Genomic DNA, 20,471 nt, shown 5'->3' on the forward strand with positions numbered 1-20,471 from the left:
TTTGACATTATGGGGTATTATGTGTAGGCCGGTGACACAATCTCAATTTAATAACTTTTAAATGTGGAAAAGGTCAACTGGTGTGAAATGTATTTATCTTATGTTTTTAAAGACGTTTAGAGACCGGAGAGAAATTGCAATAACAAAACAAAAAAAACTGGGATGATTTTTTTGTACATTTATCAAAATTAACAGTTTTTGGGAAATTAAAATCTGTTAAAATGACCCGAAATGTATCTCATTAAGATTTCAGTTCAGCTTGGATGCATGTTTTATGTGATTGAAATACTATCAGCTTGTATGATGCTAATCAAGATATCACCTTTGCAGATGGTCCCTACCTGTACATTCATTCTCTCAAGATGCTGAAAGAAAGAAACTATATTTCTCCACTCCTGTTCCTGAATCAAAATGTACATTTGGTGTATTTTACTCTAAGAAATGCTTCATTCTACAGGAGTTAATATTATATTAGGCTATGTGAGAGGTTATAGACCTATATTCATTTAGCTTACTGTTCCATTTAACCCATATGAACAGTACAGTTACCTTGACTTGCCATTTTGAAGCACCCATCTTGTGACTGTCAAATTTGTATAGCGCCTCTCTATTTAATTCAACTCTGACATTGTCCTTTTTGCCTCATTGGATCTACGTGAACTTTTCTGCCCAAGTTCTCAAAAGCATTTGGCGTGTATTTGATACTACAGTTAGGCCTTAAAGCTTAGGCTACGCACTAAATTTTGAATTTACATTTTCTTTTATTGAACCTTTTATTTAACTAAGTCAGTTAAGAACAAATTCTTATTTACAATGACGGCCTACCCCGGCCAAACCCGGACGACGCTGGGCCAATTGTGTGCCGCCCCGTGGGACTCCCAATCACGGCCGGATGTGATACAGCCCGGATTCGAACCAGGTACTATAGTGACGCCTCTTGCACTGAGATGCAGTGCCTTCGACCGCCGTGCCACTCGGGAGCCCTAAAGCCAGATAGAATTGGAAAGGAAAACCTAAATGTAGCCTATAGATATGAATCGCAAATGTTTTATGCATTATTTCTTTATTCAACCCGCCTGCCACCCACCCGCCTGCCACCAACCCGCCTGCCACCCACCCGCCTGCCACCAACCCGCCTGCCACCCACCCGCCTGCCACCAACCCGCCTGCCACCCACCCGCCTGCCACCAACCCGCCTGCCACCCACCCGCCCTTCGTCCACACTATGTCATGACCCTAAACCCGCCCGCCCGCCCCGCAGATATAACCGCGGGGACTGCGGGTTATGAGTCATCACTTCGCATAACTACTTCCCAGCCCCTTGTCTATTTTGCAGTTGAGTAACACACACTGTTTCATGGACTTTTTCTGTTGTTGTTGCGAACGTTGCAGTGTCTTTCTCCTTTAACAATAACATTCACGACTGCTTTGACTAGCCAGCGAATCAAACAGGCGCCTGGGATTTTCACAGCCAACCAACACACCCAAGACTGTTGATGTACCATCTAAGGGATTCCATCCATGTGTTCCTAATAGGGATGTTTTTATTCGAATATTTGTTTACACAGCTTTACTGTACCTCTCCTCTCCTTAGTTATGAGGGGGAAAACAAATATCTCTGGTGCTGAAACAGAACGACGGCAAACTCACTGAATCAGCGTGAACCAGGACCGAGGAAATAATGACATTTGCTCTCAAGTAACACTGGTCGCAAGCATAATGAGTTATGTTAATGGCCAAGAGAGGGAGAGGGGGACAGAGCGATGCATGGTGTTCTCCCATTGAGGGACCACATGGACCTTGTTAAAACCACAGGCATCATAATCAATATGGATGCTCGGCTGATGCATACCTCTGTTATGACTAGAGACAGATATTCAGAGCAATTTGCAGACACAAACACTACAGTAATTGTTGAGGGACTAAACTCTGGGCTCGGAGAAAAGGATGAGTTATGTGTAAAGTTTCAAGAAGTTTTTCAGAAAAGAGATTTTGAGGTCTAACAAGCCTATTGGCCAGTTCTTGTTATTACATACAGAGTTCCAAGTTCAGATGGAAGGAAGTAAGAATCATGACATGGCCTGTGTTTGTGAACTGAAATGAAAGGACTTTACTAGAATGACCACTTCCTACTTGACATTTTCCTATAATATACACTACTATATTAATGTCCTGAAAATTGTATGTTTATTTTTCTAAGGTCTAAAATATCAAAGCTAAGTCGGTAAGATATCATTACATTGACTTGTCATTCCTTCCGTCTCTCCCCCTGCCTTGGTTCTCTCTTTTCCTCTTTGGTTAGGCTTGAAGGTCAAAGTTCACCAAGTGATGGAGTCATTTGCCGTGTGTGGTCAGTGGTGTAATCTTAAATCTCATGCCGCCGTGTGAAGGGGTATTGATCGGCGGTCTTAACTGAACCCCCCCCCCTCCTCATCATCTCTTCATCTCAATTTTAAAGGGCAGGAGCGAGAGAAAGTGGCAGAGAAAGCAAGAGTGAGATAGACGGTAGAAGAGTGAAAGACGGAGACAGTCCACTAACGATGTGAAAGGAATCTCAGCTGTGCCCTTCAATGAGAAAGTATGGAGGCAGACACACACTGGTGTATACTCTTTTAGCTCTCTGTCTCTCTCTCTTTCACTCTCTTTCACTTCCTCTCTCTTTCACTCTGTCTCTGTCTCTTTCACTCTCTCTCTCTGTCTCTTTCACTCTCTCTCTCTCTCTGTCTGTCTCTCTCTAGCTCTCTCACTTTCATTCTCGCTCTCTCTTTTACTCTCTCTCTCTGTCTATCTGTCTGTCTGTCTCTCTCTGTTTCTCTGTCTCTCTCTGTTTCTCACTCTCTCTGTCTCTGTCTCTGTCTCTCTAGCTCTCTCACTTTCATTCTCTCTCTCTCTCTGTCTGTCTGTCTGTCTATCTATCTCTTTCTCTCTTTCTATTCTAGTCAAGACCAAGCAAGGTTGTGTAAGTTTTGGATTCTGCTCAGTTTATTTGATTCCGTTTGACAAAATCCTCCTCATCCCCCTTTTTTTTCTCCTCTTCTCCTCCTCCTGTACTCCTCTCCTCCTCCCATCCTGCAGCATTTACCCTCCAGTCAGAGGAGGTTAACAGAACCACATGAGATGTGTACCGAGAGGTGTAGTGCTTTACTTAACCAAGACTGATTCCTAATTTTCCAGATCTCAGAATACGTTGTCCCTTTAAAGGGACAGGGTCAGGGTGTCCTTGTGTTGATTCCAGGGGAAGTTAAAGGGGCCCTTTTCTGGGCTACTGTAACCCCAACACAATAGCCCTGTTGTCACTTTCCTTATGGAATTCCTCATGTCTTGGAAACCAGTAAGCTGCTCTGGAATCTGTTCCTGCTTGCTTCCGGAGATTTGTGCGGTACTGTACTATATCTCTTCCCATCTCAGGAAAAAAGCAAGATCAGCCTGTTGAGATCAAGTGAAGCCTACATCAGTCAACAGGTCTTTTAGGATTGCCTTATTCTGACCCATACTAGTCTATGTGGAAAACCAATGTACACTGGCTCTACAGGGCTGGATCAGGAAGGAGTTTCAAGAGCTCGTGACATTTTTAGAATACCAATGTGCCTACTGTCCCTTTTGATGAAAGGACTTTTTTCTCTCTCCAATGCACATCTTCATGTTTCCCCTGGTTAGATAGATGTTTCATTAGATACATCTGTTATTTAGGGCCAAAAGTACAGTACATCTTTGAACATCTTCCAATGTGAACAGTCTATGATGATTGAAGGCTGATTTGATGGCCGGTCACAACCAGTGTATGTAGACTGTCACCGTTGTCTTGTTGTTGCCAGATCTTATAAATCTACACTGAACAAAAAAATATAAACGCAACATGTAAAGTGTTGGTCCCATGTTTCATGAGCTGAAAGAAAAGATCCCAGAAATTGTTCTGTACGCACAAAACATTTTTTGTATTTCTCTGAAATGTTGTGGGGTTATGGTATAGGCAGGTGTAAGCTAAGGACATCGAACCTAATTGCATGTTATCGATGGCAATTTGAATGCACGGGGAAACCGTGACGAGATCCTGAGGCCCATGTTTGGTTTTTGTTTTTAGTATCCGTGACCAGCAGAAGCATATCTGTATTCCCAGTCACGTGAAATCCATAGATTAAGGCCTAATTCATTTATTTCAATTGACTGATTCCCTGATATGGTCTGTAACTCAGTAAAATCTTTGATATTGTTGCGTGTTGCGTTTACATTGTTCAGTATTAATCCCTCGGCTCCAGTAATAGCATGGGGACAGTACATACAATCCCGGTAGTCTTATTACGCCCGAGTACAACATATGACAAATGATGTAGCCGTTACTTAATGACAGGACCAGAACTTATTTTACACAAGTAGTTTGATTTGATATAAGTGATATTACTTGTGATTAGGGGAAATTCCCCAGCATGTTTTACAGCGCTTTTCCAGGGTGCTCGTTGAGGTTGAAGGGAGCGTTTCCTGTATTGTAAACACTAAAGCTATTATTCTATTATAATGTTCTGTTTTAAGTTAGTTGACCATTTAGGTGAGTTGACCATTTATTTACCAATTCACTATCTTCTCTAGGAGTGTGTGTGCGTGTGGTGTTTGACTCCTAAATAGATCAAACTAAAAGAGGATTTGTGTTCAGTGATGTTAAAGCCATCTATCTCTCTGGGACCGTCTCTGCCCTCTCGGGTCAGGAAATTCCTCCTTCCCTGTGTAGATTTTTTTTTAAATCCAGGCATGCTGGGAGAAATTGGGGTTGCCCTGAACACATTCCCCATGTTCTTGTTTGTCACACATGATGGAGTGGAGGGTTTACTAACATAGCTGATCCAACCCCGTGCTGACCCACAGAGCTTTACCTCTGTCTCTGGCACTGAGGCTGCCGCTCGCTCTGATGCTGTATAGGTGTCTGCGTGCGTGCGTGCGTGCGTCCGTGCGTGCGTGCGTGTGTGTGTGTGTATGTGAGAGAGAGAGAGAGAGAGAGATTCAATGAGTCATTGCTCAGGGATGTAATCTGGTAATGAGAACCAGACCCGGACTGGTTTCTCTTTAGGTACCAGATGCTACAGAATTGCAGTCCCTTCAGAAAGTATTCATACCCCTTGACTTATTCCACTTTTGTGGTGTTACAGTCTGTATTTAAAAAAAATTATGTCTCACCCATCTACATACAATACCCAATCATGACAAAGTAGAAACATGTTTTTAGAAATTTTAGGAAATGTGTTGAAAATGAAATATAGAAATATCTCATTTACGTAAAGAATTCACACCTGAGTCGATACAAAAATTCAAGCTCTGTCAAGTTGGTTGTTAATCATTGCTCGACAACCATTTTAACGTCTTGCCATAGATTTTCTTGTTAAGCAAATGTTTACCCCTGAACTTATTTAGGCTTGTCATAACAAAGGGGTTGAATGCTTATTGACTCAAGAGATTCCAGCTTTTAACTTCTTATTCATTTGTAAACATTTCTTCAAACATAATTCCACTTTTACATGATGGGGTATTGTGTGTAAGCCAGTGACGCATCTCAATTGAATCCATTTTAATCTCAGGCTGTAACACAACAAAATGTGGAAAAAGTCGAGGGGTGTGAATACTTTCTGAAGGCACTGTACGAAGACCATCTGCTGGCGACATACCCACTCTTTTTCATAGCATGTTATGCCCCCTTTATGTGCCCTTCACAACCATGTCTGTTCTGTTCACACTCGTTGCCTTCCGCCCTGTTCTCCTCTCCTTTTTACTCCTCTCCTCAGAGCTCTTATCAGAGCCAGAGAAGTATCTGCTGTCCGTCCAGTCACTCGTTTAGGAACTTTACAACTGCAGATTTTCCTGCAGGCACTTTTAGGGCCACTATAAATCCAGCCTGTTTAAACCCAGCCTGTTTATTAAACTTGCTTTGACTGAGATATCTGAGGCACAGCATTCCTCAGCTGCTTAAACCTCCCTTTGAAACATTGTCCCCCAAATGTATTTAGTAGGTGAGTGATGCACTCTGTGGATGGGAGTGGAAAGAGGCTTTGGCGTTGGCTGTGTTTGTCTCTTTTGATGTTTACAGAGAGAGCGTAATGAACAGTTCAAATGGAACCATGTTTTGAGTTGTAAGTCCATCTCTGATTGAGTGCACATTTGGTTAAATGAAACTCTATTTCACCTAAATACTCTTCCTCCTTCTGGATACCCTGACCTGTTTTACTGCACTGAGGTGAGTTTGTATTTTTTTAAACTTATATCTGGGAACATGAGTTCCATGTTCTCTCTGTTTAAAGGGAGTCCCAGAGAACATATGCCAGGTATTACTGTACTCCTTTCCCTTGTCCACCACAGTTGTTTCTCGTATTGTCCCGTAGACTCAGGATCACTCCATGTGGCCAGGTCCGGGTCTGCTTTAGCCCACTCATGACAACAACAACAACATTAGGGGGGAAAAGACTGGCAACCAGGCTGCTCCTCGTCCTTGTCCCCTGATATGCATCTTTTGCTTGTGTATCTGATTATCGATTTACGAGCCCCTTCTTCCCATGGACGCCACGGTGCCACCGTGCGCACACGCCAGCGTTTTGTCATCTTTACGAGGTGTTTTAGTGACGTGGTTACTCACGAAAGGCCCCGGTGCAGGCGGTAAAATGTATATTTTACATGGTGATGGAATACATTTGCATGTGAGAGTGGCTCTTAAAACCCCTGGCAGTAAAAGGGGGAGCAGCAGCAAGGCAGCACTCTCTGAAAGGTCACCTTTACCACCGGCCAGTCACTGCTAGCCGGAACGATGGCTGAGGTGCAACGCCAAGGAACAGTTGTCGATACACAGACACTATTGAGCTCTAAATCACAGATAGCTGGGACATGGTGTCTGAGGAACACTCGTTCAGGAAAAGAGATGAGACTTCATTTCACAGATCCTAGTCTTTACTTGAAATGGAAGTGATTTACCCGATGTTTTCACTTGTTACTGATTAAGAGTTGCATCTGTTTTGTCCAAATGAACGAGGGGGGTTTTAATAGGGTATTGGAAAGGACTGTCTTTGTCCTGTCTCTTTGTGTCTGTGTGTGTCTCGTTCTCTCTCTCTCTCTCTCTCTCTCTCTCTCTCTCTCTCTCTCTCTCTCTCTCTCTCTCTCTCTCTCTCTCTCTCTCTCTCTCTCGTTCTGTGTCTCTCTGACAACAGCACTTTGTCATGTCAGACAACATTAGGATCCCCTCAGATCCACAGGAACTGCATCTTTGAAGTTAAACTGGGGGAAAATATCCTAAGTATAGGCCCTGGCTCCAGATATGTGTGGCTGCCATCTCAGATCTGTGTGTAAGATGAAAAGCACCAGCCTGTTGCAATATGCTCTATCATACTATGGCTCTACAGTTTCACATGGATCTCTTTCAGAATAGTACATCAGGGTTTGGTCAAAACACCCCCAGACACAAAGCGCTGAGTAGTGACCTTCATGTCTCTACATAGACTCTGGCTCACAATACAAAGTGTGTGTGTGTGTGTGTGTGTGTGTGTGTGTGTGTGTGTGTGTGTGTGTGTGTGTGTGTGTGTGATGGTTGTAAATACCAAGCAGGTGTGGTGATGTCATCATGTCTTGGAAAGGGCACGGCTTTGTTTTATAAGGGACAGTGAAGAGCTCAGGATGGTACAGGGAATTGGATTTATTTATTTTGAAAAAAGACAGGCATAAATCCTCTAAGATTGTAATGATGCAGTAATTAATATGTCATGCATCACTTTGCTTTATCCTTCTCCCTTTGTGTTTAAACTTGTAATTGTATTGGGTTTTTAGTGCATCAGATCAGGTGTATTCATTCTTTAATAACAATGTTTTACCTTTATACATTATTTGCTATATAAAGGTAATGTCCACATCATCTGTGGCAGGATCTCAAAACCTCCCATGGAAATAAGCCTTTATATGGCATTTGTAAAAAAAAAAACATAAAGTTTTAGACTCAAACTTCTCACAAACAGAATAAATCTAAATAAATATCCTGAGTTAACTTATTTCCTTTCAATTTTTTCCAATGTGTATTAATTGGTTCTGCCTAACAGGGAAAAACAGTCAAAAAGACAGAACAGGCGTAAAAGAACAAGACCAAAACAAACCAATCATCTGAACAGAACAACACAGGTCAATGAAATACATTCACACACACACATCAAACAGTGGTAGTGTTACGGTTTAAATAGTTGTATTGTTGCAGCAACTAGCAATTAGCGGATGATTCAGCGCTTTGATTGGGAGCCATTTTGTGTCAAGCCTGTTTACGCTGCACACAGCGCTGCACTAAATTAGCATTAATGAAGGTAATGGCCTCCCATCACATTGACAGGCCCATTTTTTAGATCCCTCGTAATTGTAATTAAGGCCTGATTAACGAGTTTGTTGGGGGAATCGTTCTATTCTCCTCAGTACAATATAGCGCACATAATATGTTATCAAAGCAATCAAAGGCTTGTCATTTAGTTCTCTAATGAGCCTCTACAACAGGCGTTCCCAACCTAGGGGTCACCTGGGGAGGGCATGGGACCTTCCTTTATTTAAGGGGTCATTTAAAATTAAAATTAAAAACTAATTCATGATTGTATATGCCGATCTATAACGACGTATAAATCGACAAAGCTTTAGGCTAGAAACAAAGGGGTAGAGTTCCCAACAAAGACGTATCTCTGATACATGGATATCTTTGGCTTATCTCCATATCATTCAAAAGCTGAGCTACGACCTTCTAAATTTGAGGAGTCAAGGAAATCGGACTTTGCCTGAGAAGTAATCTTATACAATGGGTTCTATTTTCGGCTGCTGTTCAGCCAGCGTAGTTGTTTGCAATTTCGACCTGGTAAAGCCGGTGTTGTGCCGAAAAGCTCCCCCCCGCCAGGATCCGCCCCCACCCCCCCCTTCGCGTGAACGCGCACGCACTCAATTCTTCTTTGCTGCAACTTGCTTGCTAGTTTGATCGCGGGGGGGAGGCACTAGTAATGTCTGCAGTTTTCAGTTTGGCTATTTGTTTCAAGTGTATTAGTGTATAAATAAATCTCTTTGCCAAAATTCGCCATCTCTCCCATGTCTTATTCGACTCGTAGTTGTTCTGAAATGTTTATTGCTTGCCTACATTTTACTCCCTCTATGTGTAATATAACACACATGCATGAATTATTCATGTAGGTTGCCTATCCTGACGTGAAGTTTGTTCTATAGAAAGCATTTGGCTTGTATCTATCCCCATTTCCATAGACAGCCTCTTGCTCCTCCTAACATAGGCTATTCAGATATTTCTGTCCTATAGCATCGTATCAATGGTAGGCCTAGGCTATATCTTTCTCATTGAGAACGTGCTTCACACGTACAATACAATTTACAGGAGCCTAGTATTTTCTATTTGAGGAGAAGTGTGCTGCATGAAGCCCTTTACCTCGTTGACGGGAATTACAACAATGTTGACTGTCAACACTCCAAACATATTGAGGAAACACTGGATGTTTTTTGCTGTCACTCGTTATTGTAGTCTATGCTATTTAATAAACTGTAAAAAAAAATCATCAAAAGGCACTCGCACATCTGAGCAATCTTATTTGCCTTCTGATGAGGGCCGTGAGCTTATTAAATCTCGGTGATACTATCAAGAGCAGTGTGCGGTTTCCTTTTTCCTTCATCTTATTTAATAAACTGTCAAATCAACCCACAATGGACTAGGATGAGAGTATTATTTTCCCCCTACCGAATTGGGAGTTGACTACAACGCAAAGACCGTCAATAACTTACAGAATGTGTATTAAGCCATGGAACGCCTTGGTTGGCCAGTGTGTGGCCAAGCCCTCTACATACAACTTTATTCACCAGAACACAGCCCTTTTAATAAACATCTGGGACAATAGCAAAACTATTTCTGACGCAACCCTGGACCTATAGCGCTTACCACCGAGCAATTAGATTGTAACATTGTGTTAGGTTTGTTATAATAGAGAAAAAATGTGTGACTCTGTTGCTATCAATTGATTTATTCATCTTCTTTAAAAAGAGAATATGTACAGTACCAGTCAAAAGTTTGGACACACCTATTTGGGCTGCAGTTGGACCGCAAGAGTGAAGGAAAAGCAGCCAACAAGTGCTCAGCATATGTGGGAACTCCTTCAAGACTGTTTGAAAAGCATTCCAAGTGAAGCTGGTTGAGAGAATGCCTAGTGTGCAAAGCTATTTTCGTTTACTACATGATTCCATATGTGTTATTTCAGAGTTTTGATGTCTTCACTATATTCTACAATGTAGAAAATAGTAAAAATAAAGAAAAACGTATGACTGCTACTGTATATTTAAATTGAGGGTTCAAATCAATTCTATTATAATCATAAAACATATTTGGTAGCGGAATAACATTTGGGGAAATCGGGTCATGGCTTTATTTTCCTTATTTATTGTTGTTGTTGTTTTAATCATAATTTAATAGCCAACCTAAAAATGTGTCGTTTGTCTTGTTAAACTACTTGGAATCATCAACATTTTCCTACGCCTCTCGAATGAAACAAAATCTATGTTTTGGTGGTGTAGATAATATCGGTGGTGTAGATAATATCTCAATAACCAATATTAAAAAGGGAGGGGGTGGAGTGACATTTTGCTAATGTGAAAAAGTGGGCCCTGGGGGGGAAAAAGGTTGAGAACCCCTGCTCTACAACACATCAGAATCTTCACTTCTTCCTTTGCTATTCTTTTTCTAGACCAGTTTGGAGTCAAAACCAGTCTCCAAGTTTCACACTGCTGGTTTTCTTTTTTCTCTGATAGTTAGTTGGTTGAATGTCTCGGGTTGCTTCCATCAATTTTCCAGAAATCCTGGTTGAGGGATTCCGGATTTCGGCTTATTCCCTCCTGATTCTGATGTTCCAACCGGAATTTCTGGAAAACCTGGGAATTCTGGGAAAGTCACTGGAATTTGGCAACCCTATGAATGTCATTGTATGAATCAGACCCTGATTAGAGGGGAAGGATGAAAACCAGCAGTGCTACGGACCAGACACGTTTTGTGTGAGTGCATGTGCGTATTTCTTCTCATGGAAGTGTGTGTTTACACATATTTCCTTTGGACAGTGTCCTGATGCCAGAGTGAGACACCAGCAGGGTGGGTTGTGGTTAACATCCTTCACCCCTGTTGTGTCCTGAGCCCTCCTAGGCCTGCTCACTGTCAGCCAGGCTCAGCCTAGCTGTGACACCCTGCATGATGGAACCGCTGGGAAGGTGCTTGACTACTTGTTATTCCCTTGTCCTTTAGAGCATGAAGAGGACTAATTAGAAGAAGACGCTTGTCTTCCGTCTCTCCGCCCACTCTCTTTCAGTCTGTCTCTCTCTCTGGGAACTCTCTCTGTCTCTGTTTCTTTCTGTGAACTCTCTTTGCCTCTCTCCTTGTCTCTCTCTCTATCTGGGAACTCTTATTTTCTTTCTCTCTCTCCTCGTCCTCTGGTTCTCTCATGAGATCATTTAGACAGACATGCTCTGCTGCTTAACCACCAGACACTAAAGCCTCAGGTGGACTGGGCTGTCAGGCCACAACTGCCTCCTTGGCATCGAGGCTCAACCGTAAGAGAACAGACAAATGTTGTTTGATTAACGCGAATCATGACGTCTAGTCCTCTGCCACCTCAGGCGTCAATAATATCACCAGCCGTCTTACTACAAAAAGTAACATATTGTGCCTTTAATGCGTTTTGTATTCTGCTGTTGTGTTTACAGGTGAACGAGGAGACTGTGGAGAGGCTGGTGGTGCAGTACCCTCACATCGTGTTCAGTACGGTGATGCAGGACTGCAAGAGAACCCTGGAGAGAGCCTATCAGATGGGCTGGAGCCCTAACACATCCAACGCCTCATAGCCACTGCTGTAGCCCCCCCCCCCCCCCCCCACGCACACACACACGCATGCGTATACATTGCCGCACACACTGACACAGGCGTGTGCACAGTCAAAGTGAAAACTCACCACATGGCCAATCATGTTTACTTCAAACATACTACTACAAACACTTAGTAATACCTTCACACTCATTTAAACAAACCGGTTGATCCACATTTTCACCTTCTGGAAAGATGTCTGTAGTTTTGGGTTGTTTTTGTTTTTGTAGATGTATTTTATTTTATCTATGGACCTTTTTTGGATTCCATTGTAGTTCAGTCATAAGTCATAGACAAATCATACTGTACATCACTGTATACCTCTGTCTTAGGCTTGTGTATCAAAGAACCATAGTGCACTTCTTTTGACCAGAGCCCTATGTGGCTGTAGTCAAAACTAGTGCTACAGTGCATGGTGATAGGGTGTCGTTTGAGGGTTGACTTTTGCTGTGCTGGCAGTTTTGTGAGCCTTACATTTCCCCCTGACTCCAGTCTGGATGCAATAGCAAACTTGCGGATATGGAGTAGCGACTGAAAACAAGGAAACATTGTTCTAAACATGTTAAAAAACATTATACTCTGGTCTCGTTGACCATTAGGGCTACATGTTTTGATCACTGTGAAGTCAATGTCGTTTCATACTGGACGTGTTTCTACCTTTTCTGTTGGATGTTCATACGTGTGTCATGTTTCTAAGGCCCCGAGGGTTCTCTGACCATGTGACCCGATCAGGAAGAACTCCCGGTCCAAGATATAGGCTAGTTTTTCCCTGGTGAGCTCAAATGGGCAGGGTAAACTCCCGGCCTAATATGAGGTTCCCGATATGGAACTAAGCCCCATCTGATGGACCATAGCTATGGCTCCCTGATAAAATGCTAGAGATTCAATCCAGCTGCACGGGAGAACTGCAATGAAATATTGTTCCAGCTCACTAAAAATGTATATTTTCATTCCAAATCTTAATATGCTCTTGTTTCATCTAGTCATGTCATTCACACAGTTGATGGACATTTGTGTGGCACAGGAGCAGTGTTGGATATTGGTTTGTGCAGTTCAGGTTTCATTGAATGCCATCCCTAATCATGGTTACTGTCACAGTACTCAGTGGGCTCAACATAGAAGTTGCAACCCTGGACCTATAGCAGATGATCCTAACCCTTATCCCAACCTTTAACCATCAGGGAGATGAATCAATATCTGACTCTGGACAGGTGGTCAGGGGCAAAGTCAGCCTATCCAGAACGGCTCAGCATGTTCCCAAGGAGTAGTTTCTCAGCACTGAACACGAGTAAATCAGAGAAACTCTCTACTTTCACTGATGGAAACCTACACTTTTAAAGTCATCCTCGTAAAATGCTATTTGTTTCTCAATGACTTACCTGGCCGAAGAAATGTTCAATACTTCAACTCTTCTGACAGAAACATTGTCTTGAAGATGTCTGTAGTTGTTCTTAATGTCAAAAAAAAGGTAAGAAAAAATGAACGTAGATGGGTCTGAACTTGTAATGTCTTTCTCTGATATTGTTTTTTATTTTTTATCTTTCTCTCAGTTGAAGATGATGTTGTATACTGTACCATTAGTATGGTGTAATAATCAATGGTTTGGGATTGTGCTCGGCTGTATGAGAATTTTAGTGATTTCCACAGTATGTATACTCGACTATAAGATTATACTTAGCCCACAATATTGGTTTTGTTTGAGCATATATTTTCAGAATTAGTTGTGTAGCCATGCATTTACAGTATATCTTTGTTAGCAATAGGATCTAAGATACTGGCTCAGAACGTATAATCATGCCCTTTATGGAAATAATAGGTGAGCTCTCTCTCACTCTCTCTCTCGTTCCTCATCTGTTCCTCATCTGTCAATGGTATGTTCATTAAGCAAATAACCAGGGTATTTTTCTATGGTGATAACCAACTGGAATCATTTTTTTTAGATGCCGTCACTCGACTGTATACACTAGTAGTTTTCTGAACTTAGGATAGGAAGTAGCACTGTAATATTTTTTACAGAAACGTAGAGATTAGAGACAATTAAGAACACATCCCTTGTCAGGACTTGTTGACTTCAGATCGAGTCCTCGTCCCCCCCCCCCACCAGTTTTTTGTTTTGTTTTGTAATCTCAACATTAACTTTCTTTTTCTCTGCTTGATGTTGGCACTCTTGATCCCTGATTTGTTAAAGCAATCAGTAAACAACTGGATTTACATACAGATGAATAAAACACTACTACTTAAAGCGCTGTCTCTTTCTCTCTCTCTCTCTTTTTGTCTCTTGCTTCTGTCATATTCTTTGCTCTATGCTTGATAGAAGAAAGAACCAAGTGAAATTTGAAATGAGTCTTTAACTCATGCTACATGAAGTGTTCTCCTCCTCAGCATCAAATCGGACTTTAAAATAAAGCATAACCCAAGTAGATTTTCAAATCCTGGAACTATCCACTCCCACTCTGTTCATATATACAGTTGCATGCCAAGACCTAGTAGCTGTACCAGATTCATTCCTCAGAGAGTGACACCTTGATACTGTGAATATTCAGCAGTTCGCTCATATCTGAATCAACCAGTCTCTGTCTCATTGCAGGGAAACTTGTGATTTCAAGGTCAGCACTTTGTTAGCATCATAGCTGCCACGCATCTGAGATGAGGCGTCAGCCTGCCTCCCAGCACGCTGGTGACGTTCTCAAAGCTCTAAAAGCTGTCATTCAATATGTCCCCCATCTTTGACGATCAAGAGGAGGATATTGTCCCTTTCAAGTGTTCTTTTCGCTGTTCAAGGTGTTTGTTTCATGTCGGAGGATGAAACGGGGAAGCTAATGTCAAACAGGAAGGGAAAACTCTCCCTGAGATGACGGCTTCCTGTCTTAATTCAAACGGACAGCCTGAGTTCACAGCTATTTTGGTTCTGCTGCGAAATTATCTGTGATTGGCAAAAAATGCGGGGGGGGGTTGTTTTCGTTTTATTTTTTTATTTTAGATGAGGATGCAATATGTTTGTGGTTTTATTCTTCAAACAATTACTATTATTATCTGAATCTTGGTCAAGTAGCTCACGTCATTTTTGAATTTACATGGCTGTCTGTCACTATTGTGGTTCTTGGGGTAGAAAGCTGTTTAGAATGTGTGGCCAGTCTACAAATTACCCTGTGATTGTGAGGTTCAGTAGCTAATTTCCTAAAAGAGCCTGGTTGGCCTCGCCTCTCCCTTATATCACCTCTTCTTACACTTCTTCTTGCACAGCCCTCACTTCTTCTCCTCCTCTTATCAGACAAACCCTGTTCAGGAAACTAATTGGTTCTTGCTTGTTTCCCAGTGGCACTAAAGCCCTGCCCTCCATGCCCTCCTAACTCTCTCTCTCTAGCATCCATGTCATTAAAGATAGAGAGAGAACTCCACACACCACCTCTGTAATTGTTCATGCCATTGATATATCTTAGTGTTATTCACTGTGTGGAGGTGGTTTAGAGATTCACTTTAATTTCAGTTTACCGATGATATTGACTTCACAGCAGAGGAGGCTGGTGAGAGGAGCTATAGGAGGACGGGCTCATTGTAAAGGCATAACAAACATATGGAAATAACGTTAGACTCCTTAGATTCATTTCAACCATTAGACCGTCCTCCTATAACTACTCCAACCAGCCTCCTCTGCTTGACGTTTTCTATAGTACTTAGGTTTTTTTCACTGTTCAGGTCAAGTGCTTCTCTATTTCTTCCTCATAAAGAAATACAATTCTCTCAATATGTGTGGTTAGTCTTCTGTTGCATTAAACCTGGCAAGGAAATACATAAATAATTTGGCTGTTGGCTGTAGAATGACAGTGATTTTTAATGTCTCTGGTCTGCTTGCTACAAATGAGCTATTTCTCCCTTCTCCATTTCCCCTCGGAGGTAAAGTATGCGGCCTGCTGAATTTTTACTGCCGCCAATTAGCGCCTAGGCAAATGTGAGTGTGTGCCATTGATTCGCTCGCTGATTGAGGTGGATTCCATTGATGTCTCGGGCGAACCTCGGACCTCTGCAATTTTCATCAAGGTGTGTTTGCTAGCCTCGCATGCACTCAGAGGCTGCCCTCAGGAAGAGCCACTGCTGAGTATCCAGGCGGTCAGCACTGAATAGCAATAGATAAATTAAACGTAGTAAATATTCATGCCCTTCGTTACATTTTTTATGAGGAGCTGATAAGAATCGGCAGTGACCATATGGCACATTTGTCATGTCAGTTGTCAAGGGAACTGATATTATCTCGCTGACAAACCAAGAAAGGGGTGTTTTTCTAGGCAAATTTTCACTGTTTTACATTGAACTCTGGCTTCCTGTTGAAACTGGTCTAAACCAGTTTAACTATTTTGGGTAACCTCTCCCGGGTGGCTTTGCTTTGGCTATTGAGCTGTGTTCTCTCGCCCTGTCCAGGTTTACTCTACTGTCACTCAGCTCTCTTTTTCCTTCTCTCTCTCTACCTCACTCCTTTCATCCTACTTCGTCTTTCTCCCTCCATGTCTCTCCCACCTCCCTATTCTCACTTTCTTTCTCACTACGTTCTCCTCTACCACATCCCTGCTTCTATTTCTCTCTCCCTTTCGGTCTTCCTACTACTCTTTCTGTCTCCCTCCCCTTCCTCTCAGTCAGTCTGCGGAGGGTCCACTCATCTAAAAGTCCTGGTTACATCCTACACTGAATCAACTTTACTCTGGCAACCCCTCAGCATTCCCCCCCAGCTCACCCCTAACCCTTTCCAAAACCAAACTCTTCCTTCCTACTGGAAATGATGTCAATCACTTGCCTACCCATGACCCAGCCGCTCGACGAATCTCAATATTTATCAACCTGAAAAGAAACACATTTCTTGTCCGTCATCGTATAGTGCACAGAGGTATTTTGTTTGCCTTGCTACCTGCGGTATTTCAGCGCATAGAATTGTGTTGATTCTGCAGAAGGGGAAAATCAGGCTTGTGAATAGAGAAGATGTTAATGGGTTGATTTTGTAATAGACACTGACTGACTCTGGACTCCAGTGGAGTAGTGGATGGAAAGCCCATGAGCCTATCCATGAATCCAACGCTGGCTTAGGAACCATACAGCCACTGGGAACACCGGAGAGAGGCTAGGAGTTACACTACCTCATCTGCTTGTTTTGGTCCGCTATGCTTTGTTGTTCAAAGCCGGAGTGCAACCACAAATAAAACTCCTTTCACGACACAGAACATTACTTATTTGACTTAAGTATTACTTTGCTCTTCCACTGTTTCATCCACACGGACTCTGCCAGGGTTGGGCTGGCTTTGTTAGGATTAGTCTCTTACTCGGTGCTATTACCGGATTATAACTACCTCTGACCTGTAACTATAGAAAACAATAGATTAGAATATAAAATGTGTACTGACAAAATGTACTGCTTAATAATGGATTTCAGACTACGATTACATGAGAACGGCGCCGGAGGAGATGGCTGTCGTTTTACCGGCTCCTAACCAACTGTGCTATCTTGTGTGTTTCACATTGTTTAACTTATTTTGTACATAATGTTGCTGCCACCGTCTCTTATGACCGAAAAGAGCTTCTGGATATCAGAACAGTGATTACTCACCTTGAACTGGATGAAGATTATTTCTTTAATGAGTCCGACGCAAAGGATATATTGTTTCTCCGAGACCAGGCCCGAATCTCCGTAATTCACGTGAAGAAAAGACGGAGGTACCGGGGGCGGAGATCTGGCTGAATTTTCAGGTGATTGAGTAACCGGCCTCTACCATCCATTCTATTGGGCAACGCGCAATCCCTGGAGAATAAACTGTATGAGCTCCGTTCGAGACTATCTTACCAATGGGACATTAAAAACTGTAATATCTTATGTTTCAGTCGTGGCTGAACGACAACACAAATAATATACAGTTGGCTGGGTTTTCCTTACATTGGCAAGATAGAAATGCTATGTCCGGTAAGACGAGGGGCGGTGGTGTGTGTTTATTTGTCAAAAACAGCTGGTGTGCGATGTCTAATATTAATATTAAAGTTTCGAGGTATTGCTCACCTGAGGTAGACTACTTCATGATAAGCTGTAGACCACACTATCTACCAAGAGAGTTTTCATCTATATTTTTCGTAGCTGTCTATTTACCACCACAAACCGACGCTGGCACTTAGACCGCACTCAACGAGCTGTATAAGGCCATAAGCAAACAAGAAAATGCTCATCCAGAAGTGGTGCTCTTAGTGGGCAGGGAAATTTAACTTCTTGCGTCGCGCAATCCCGTATCCGGGAGCGTAATCATAGCCTCAAGCTCATTACCATAACGCAACGTTAACTATTCATGAAAATCGCAAATGAAATGAAAGAAATATATTCACTCACAAGCTTAGCCTTTTGGTAACAACACTGTCATCTCAGATTTTCAAAATATGCTTTTCAACCATAGCTACACAAGCATTTGTGTAAGAGTATTGATAGCTAGCATAGCATTAAGCCTAGCATTCAGCAACATTTTCACAAAAACAAGAAAAGCATTCAAATAAAATAATTTACCTTTGAAGAACTTCGGATGTTTTCAATGAGGAGACTCTCAGTTAGATAGCAAATGTTCCGTTTTTCCAAAAATATTATTTGTGTAGGAGAAATCGCCCCGTTTTGTTCATCACGTTTGGCTAAGAAAAAAACCAGAAAACGCCGAACTTTTTTCCAAATTAACTCCATAATATCGACAGAAACATGGCAAACGTTGTTTAGAATCAATCCTCAAGGTGTTTTTCACATATCTATTCGATGATAAATCATTCGTGGCAGTTTGGTTTCTCCTCTGAAGCAAATACACGCGGCTGGAGATTACGCAATAATTTCGACGGAGGACACCAAGCGAGCACCTGGTAAATGTAGTCTCTTATGGTCAGTCTTCCAATGATATGCCTACAAATACGTCACAATGCTGCAGACACCTTGGGGAAACGACAGAAAGTGTAAGCTCATTCCTGGCGCATTCACAGCCATATAAGGAGACATTGGAACACAGCGCCTTCAAAATCTGGGGCATTTCCTGTTTGAAATTTCATCTTGGTTTCGCCAGTAGCATCAGTTCTGTGGCACTCACAGATAATATCTTTGCAGTTTTGGAAACGTCAGAGTGTTTTCTTTCCAAAGCTGTCAATTATATGCATAGTCGAGCATCTTTTCGTGACAAAATATCTTGTTTAAAACGGGAACGTTTTTTTATCCAAAAATTAAAAGAGCGCCCCCTATATCGAAGAAGTTAAATCCGTTTCCCAAATTTCTACCAGCATGTCACATGTGCACCCAGAGGAAACTAGACCACCTTTACTCCACACACAGACGCATACAAAGCTCTCCCTCACCCTCCATTTGGCAAATCTGACCATAATTTTATCCTCCTGATTTCTGCTTGCAAGCAAACACTAAAGCAGGAAGTACCAGTGACTCGCTCAAAACAGAAGTGGTGAGATGATGCAGATGTTAAGCTACAGGACTGTTTTGCTAGCACAGACTGGAATATGTTCCGGGATTCATCCAATGGCATTGAGGAGTATACCACCTCGGTCAACGGCTTCCTCAATAAGTGCATCGACGACGTCCTCCCCACAGTGACCGTACGTACATATCCCAACCAGAAGCAATGGTAACTTCCGCACCAAGCTAAAGGCTAGAGCGGCCGCTTTCAAGGAGCGGGACACTAATTCGGACGATTATAAGAAATCCTGCTATGCCCTCAGACGAACCATCAAACAGGCAAAGCGTCAATACAGGACTAAGATTGAATCCTACTACACCGGCTATGACACTTGTCGGATGTGGTAGGGCTTGCAAACTATAACAGACAACAAAGGGAAACCGAGCCGTAAGCTTCCCAGTGACACGAGCCTACCAACCAGGCTAAATGCCTTTTATGCTCGCTTCAAGGCAAGCAAAACTGAAGCATGCATGAGAGCACCAGCTGCTCTGGACGACTGTGTGATCATGCTCTCCATAGCTGATGTGAGCAAGACCTTTAAACAGGTCAACATTCACAAGACCACGGGGCCAGACAGATTACCAGGATGTGTACTCAGAGCATGCGCGGACCAACTGGCAAGTGTCTTCTATGACATGTTCAACCTCTCCCTGACCGAGTCTGTAATACCTACATGTTTCAAGCAGACCACCATTGTCCCTATGCCCAAGAAAGCAAAGGTAACCTGCCTAAATGACTACCGCCCCGCAGCACTCATGTCGGTAGCCATGAAGGGCTTTGATAGGCTGGTCATGGCTCAAATCGACACCATCATCCCAGAAACCCTAGACACACTCCAATTTGCATACAGCTCCACAGATGACGCAATCTCAATCGCACTCCACACTGCCCCTTTCCCACCTGGACAAAAGGAACACCTACGTGAGAATGCTATTCATTGACTTCAGCTCGGCGTTCAACACCATAGTGCCCATCACTAAGCTAAGGACCCTGGGACAAACACCTCCCTCTGCAACTAGATCCTGGACTTCTTGACGGGACACCCCAACATCTGCCATGCTGATCCTCAACACGGGGGCCCCTCAGGGGTGCGTGCTTAGTTCCCTCCCATGTCTGTGTCGCCAAAC

General features: G+C 42.6%; 1 protein-coding gene across 2 annotated transcripts in view; it reads left to right on the forward strand.

The window, feature by feature from the left end:
* fbxl17 (F-box and leucine-rich repeat protein 17) overlaps positions 1-14,126 on the forward strand; it is a 324,960-nt gene extending 310,834 nt beyond the window's left edge. For both annotated transcript variants that reach the window (XM_020475182.2, XM_020475189.2), the window contains one exon: positions 11,728-14,126. In XM_020475182.2, the coding sequence (XP_020330771.1) occupies positions 11,728-11,865 (138 nt within the window). In that variant the 3' untranslated portion in view covers positions 11,866-14,126. The remainder of the gene's footprint in view (positions 1-11,727) is intronic.
* Positions 14,127-20,471: the final 6,345 nt, after the last annotated feature.

The sequence above is a fragment of the Oncorhynchus kisutch genome, linkage group LG3 (genome assembly GCF_002021735.2).
Source record: "Oncorhynchus kisutch isolate 150728-3 linkage group LG3, Okis_V2, whole genome shotgun sequence".
In the NCBI taxonomy this organism is placed as follows: Eukaryota; Metazoa; Chordata; class Actinopteri; order Salmoniformes; family Salmonidae; genus Oncorhynchus; species Oncorhynchus kisutch.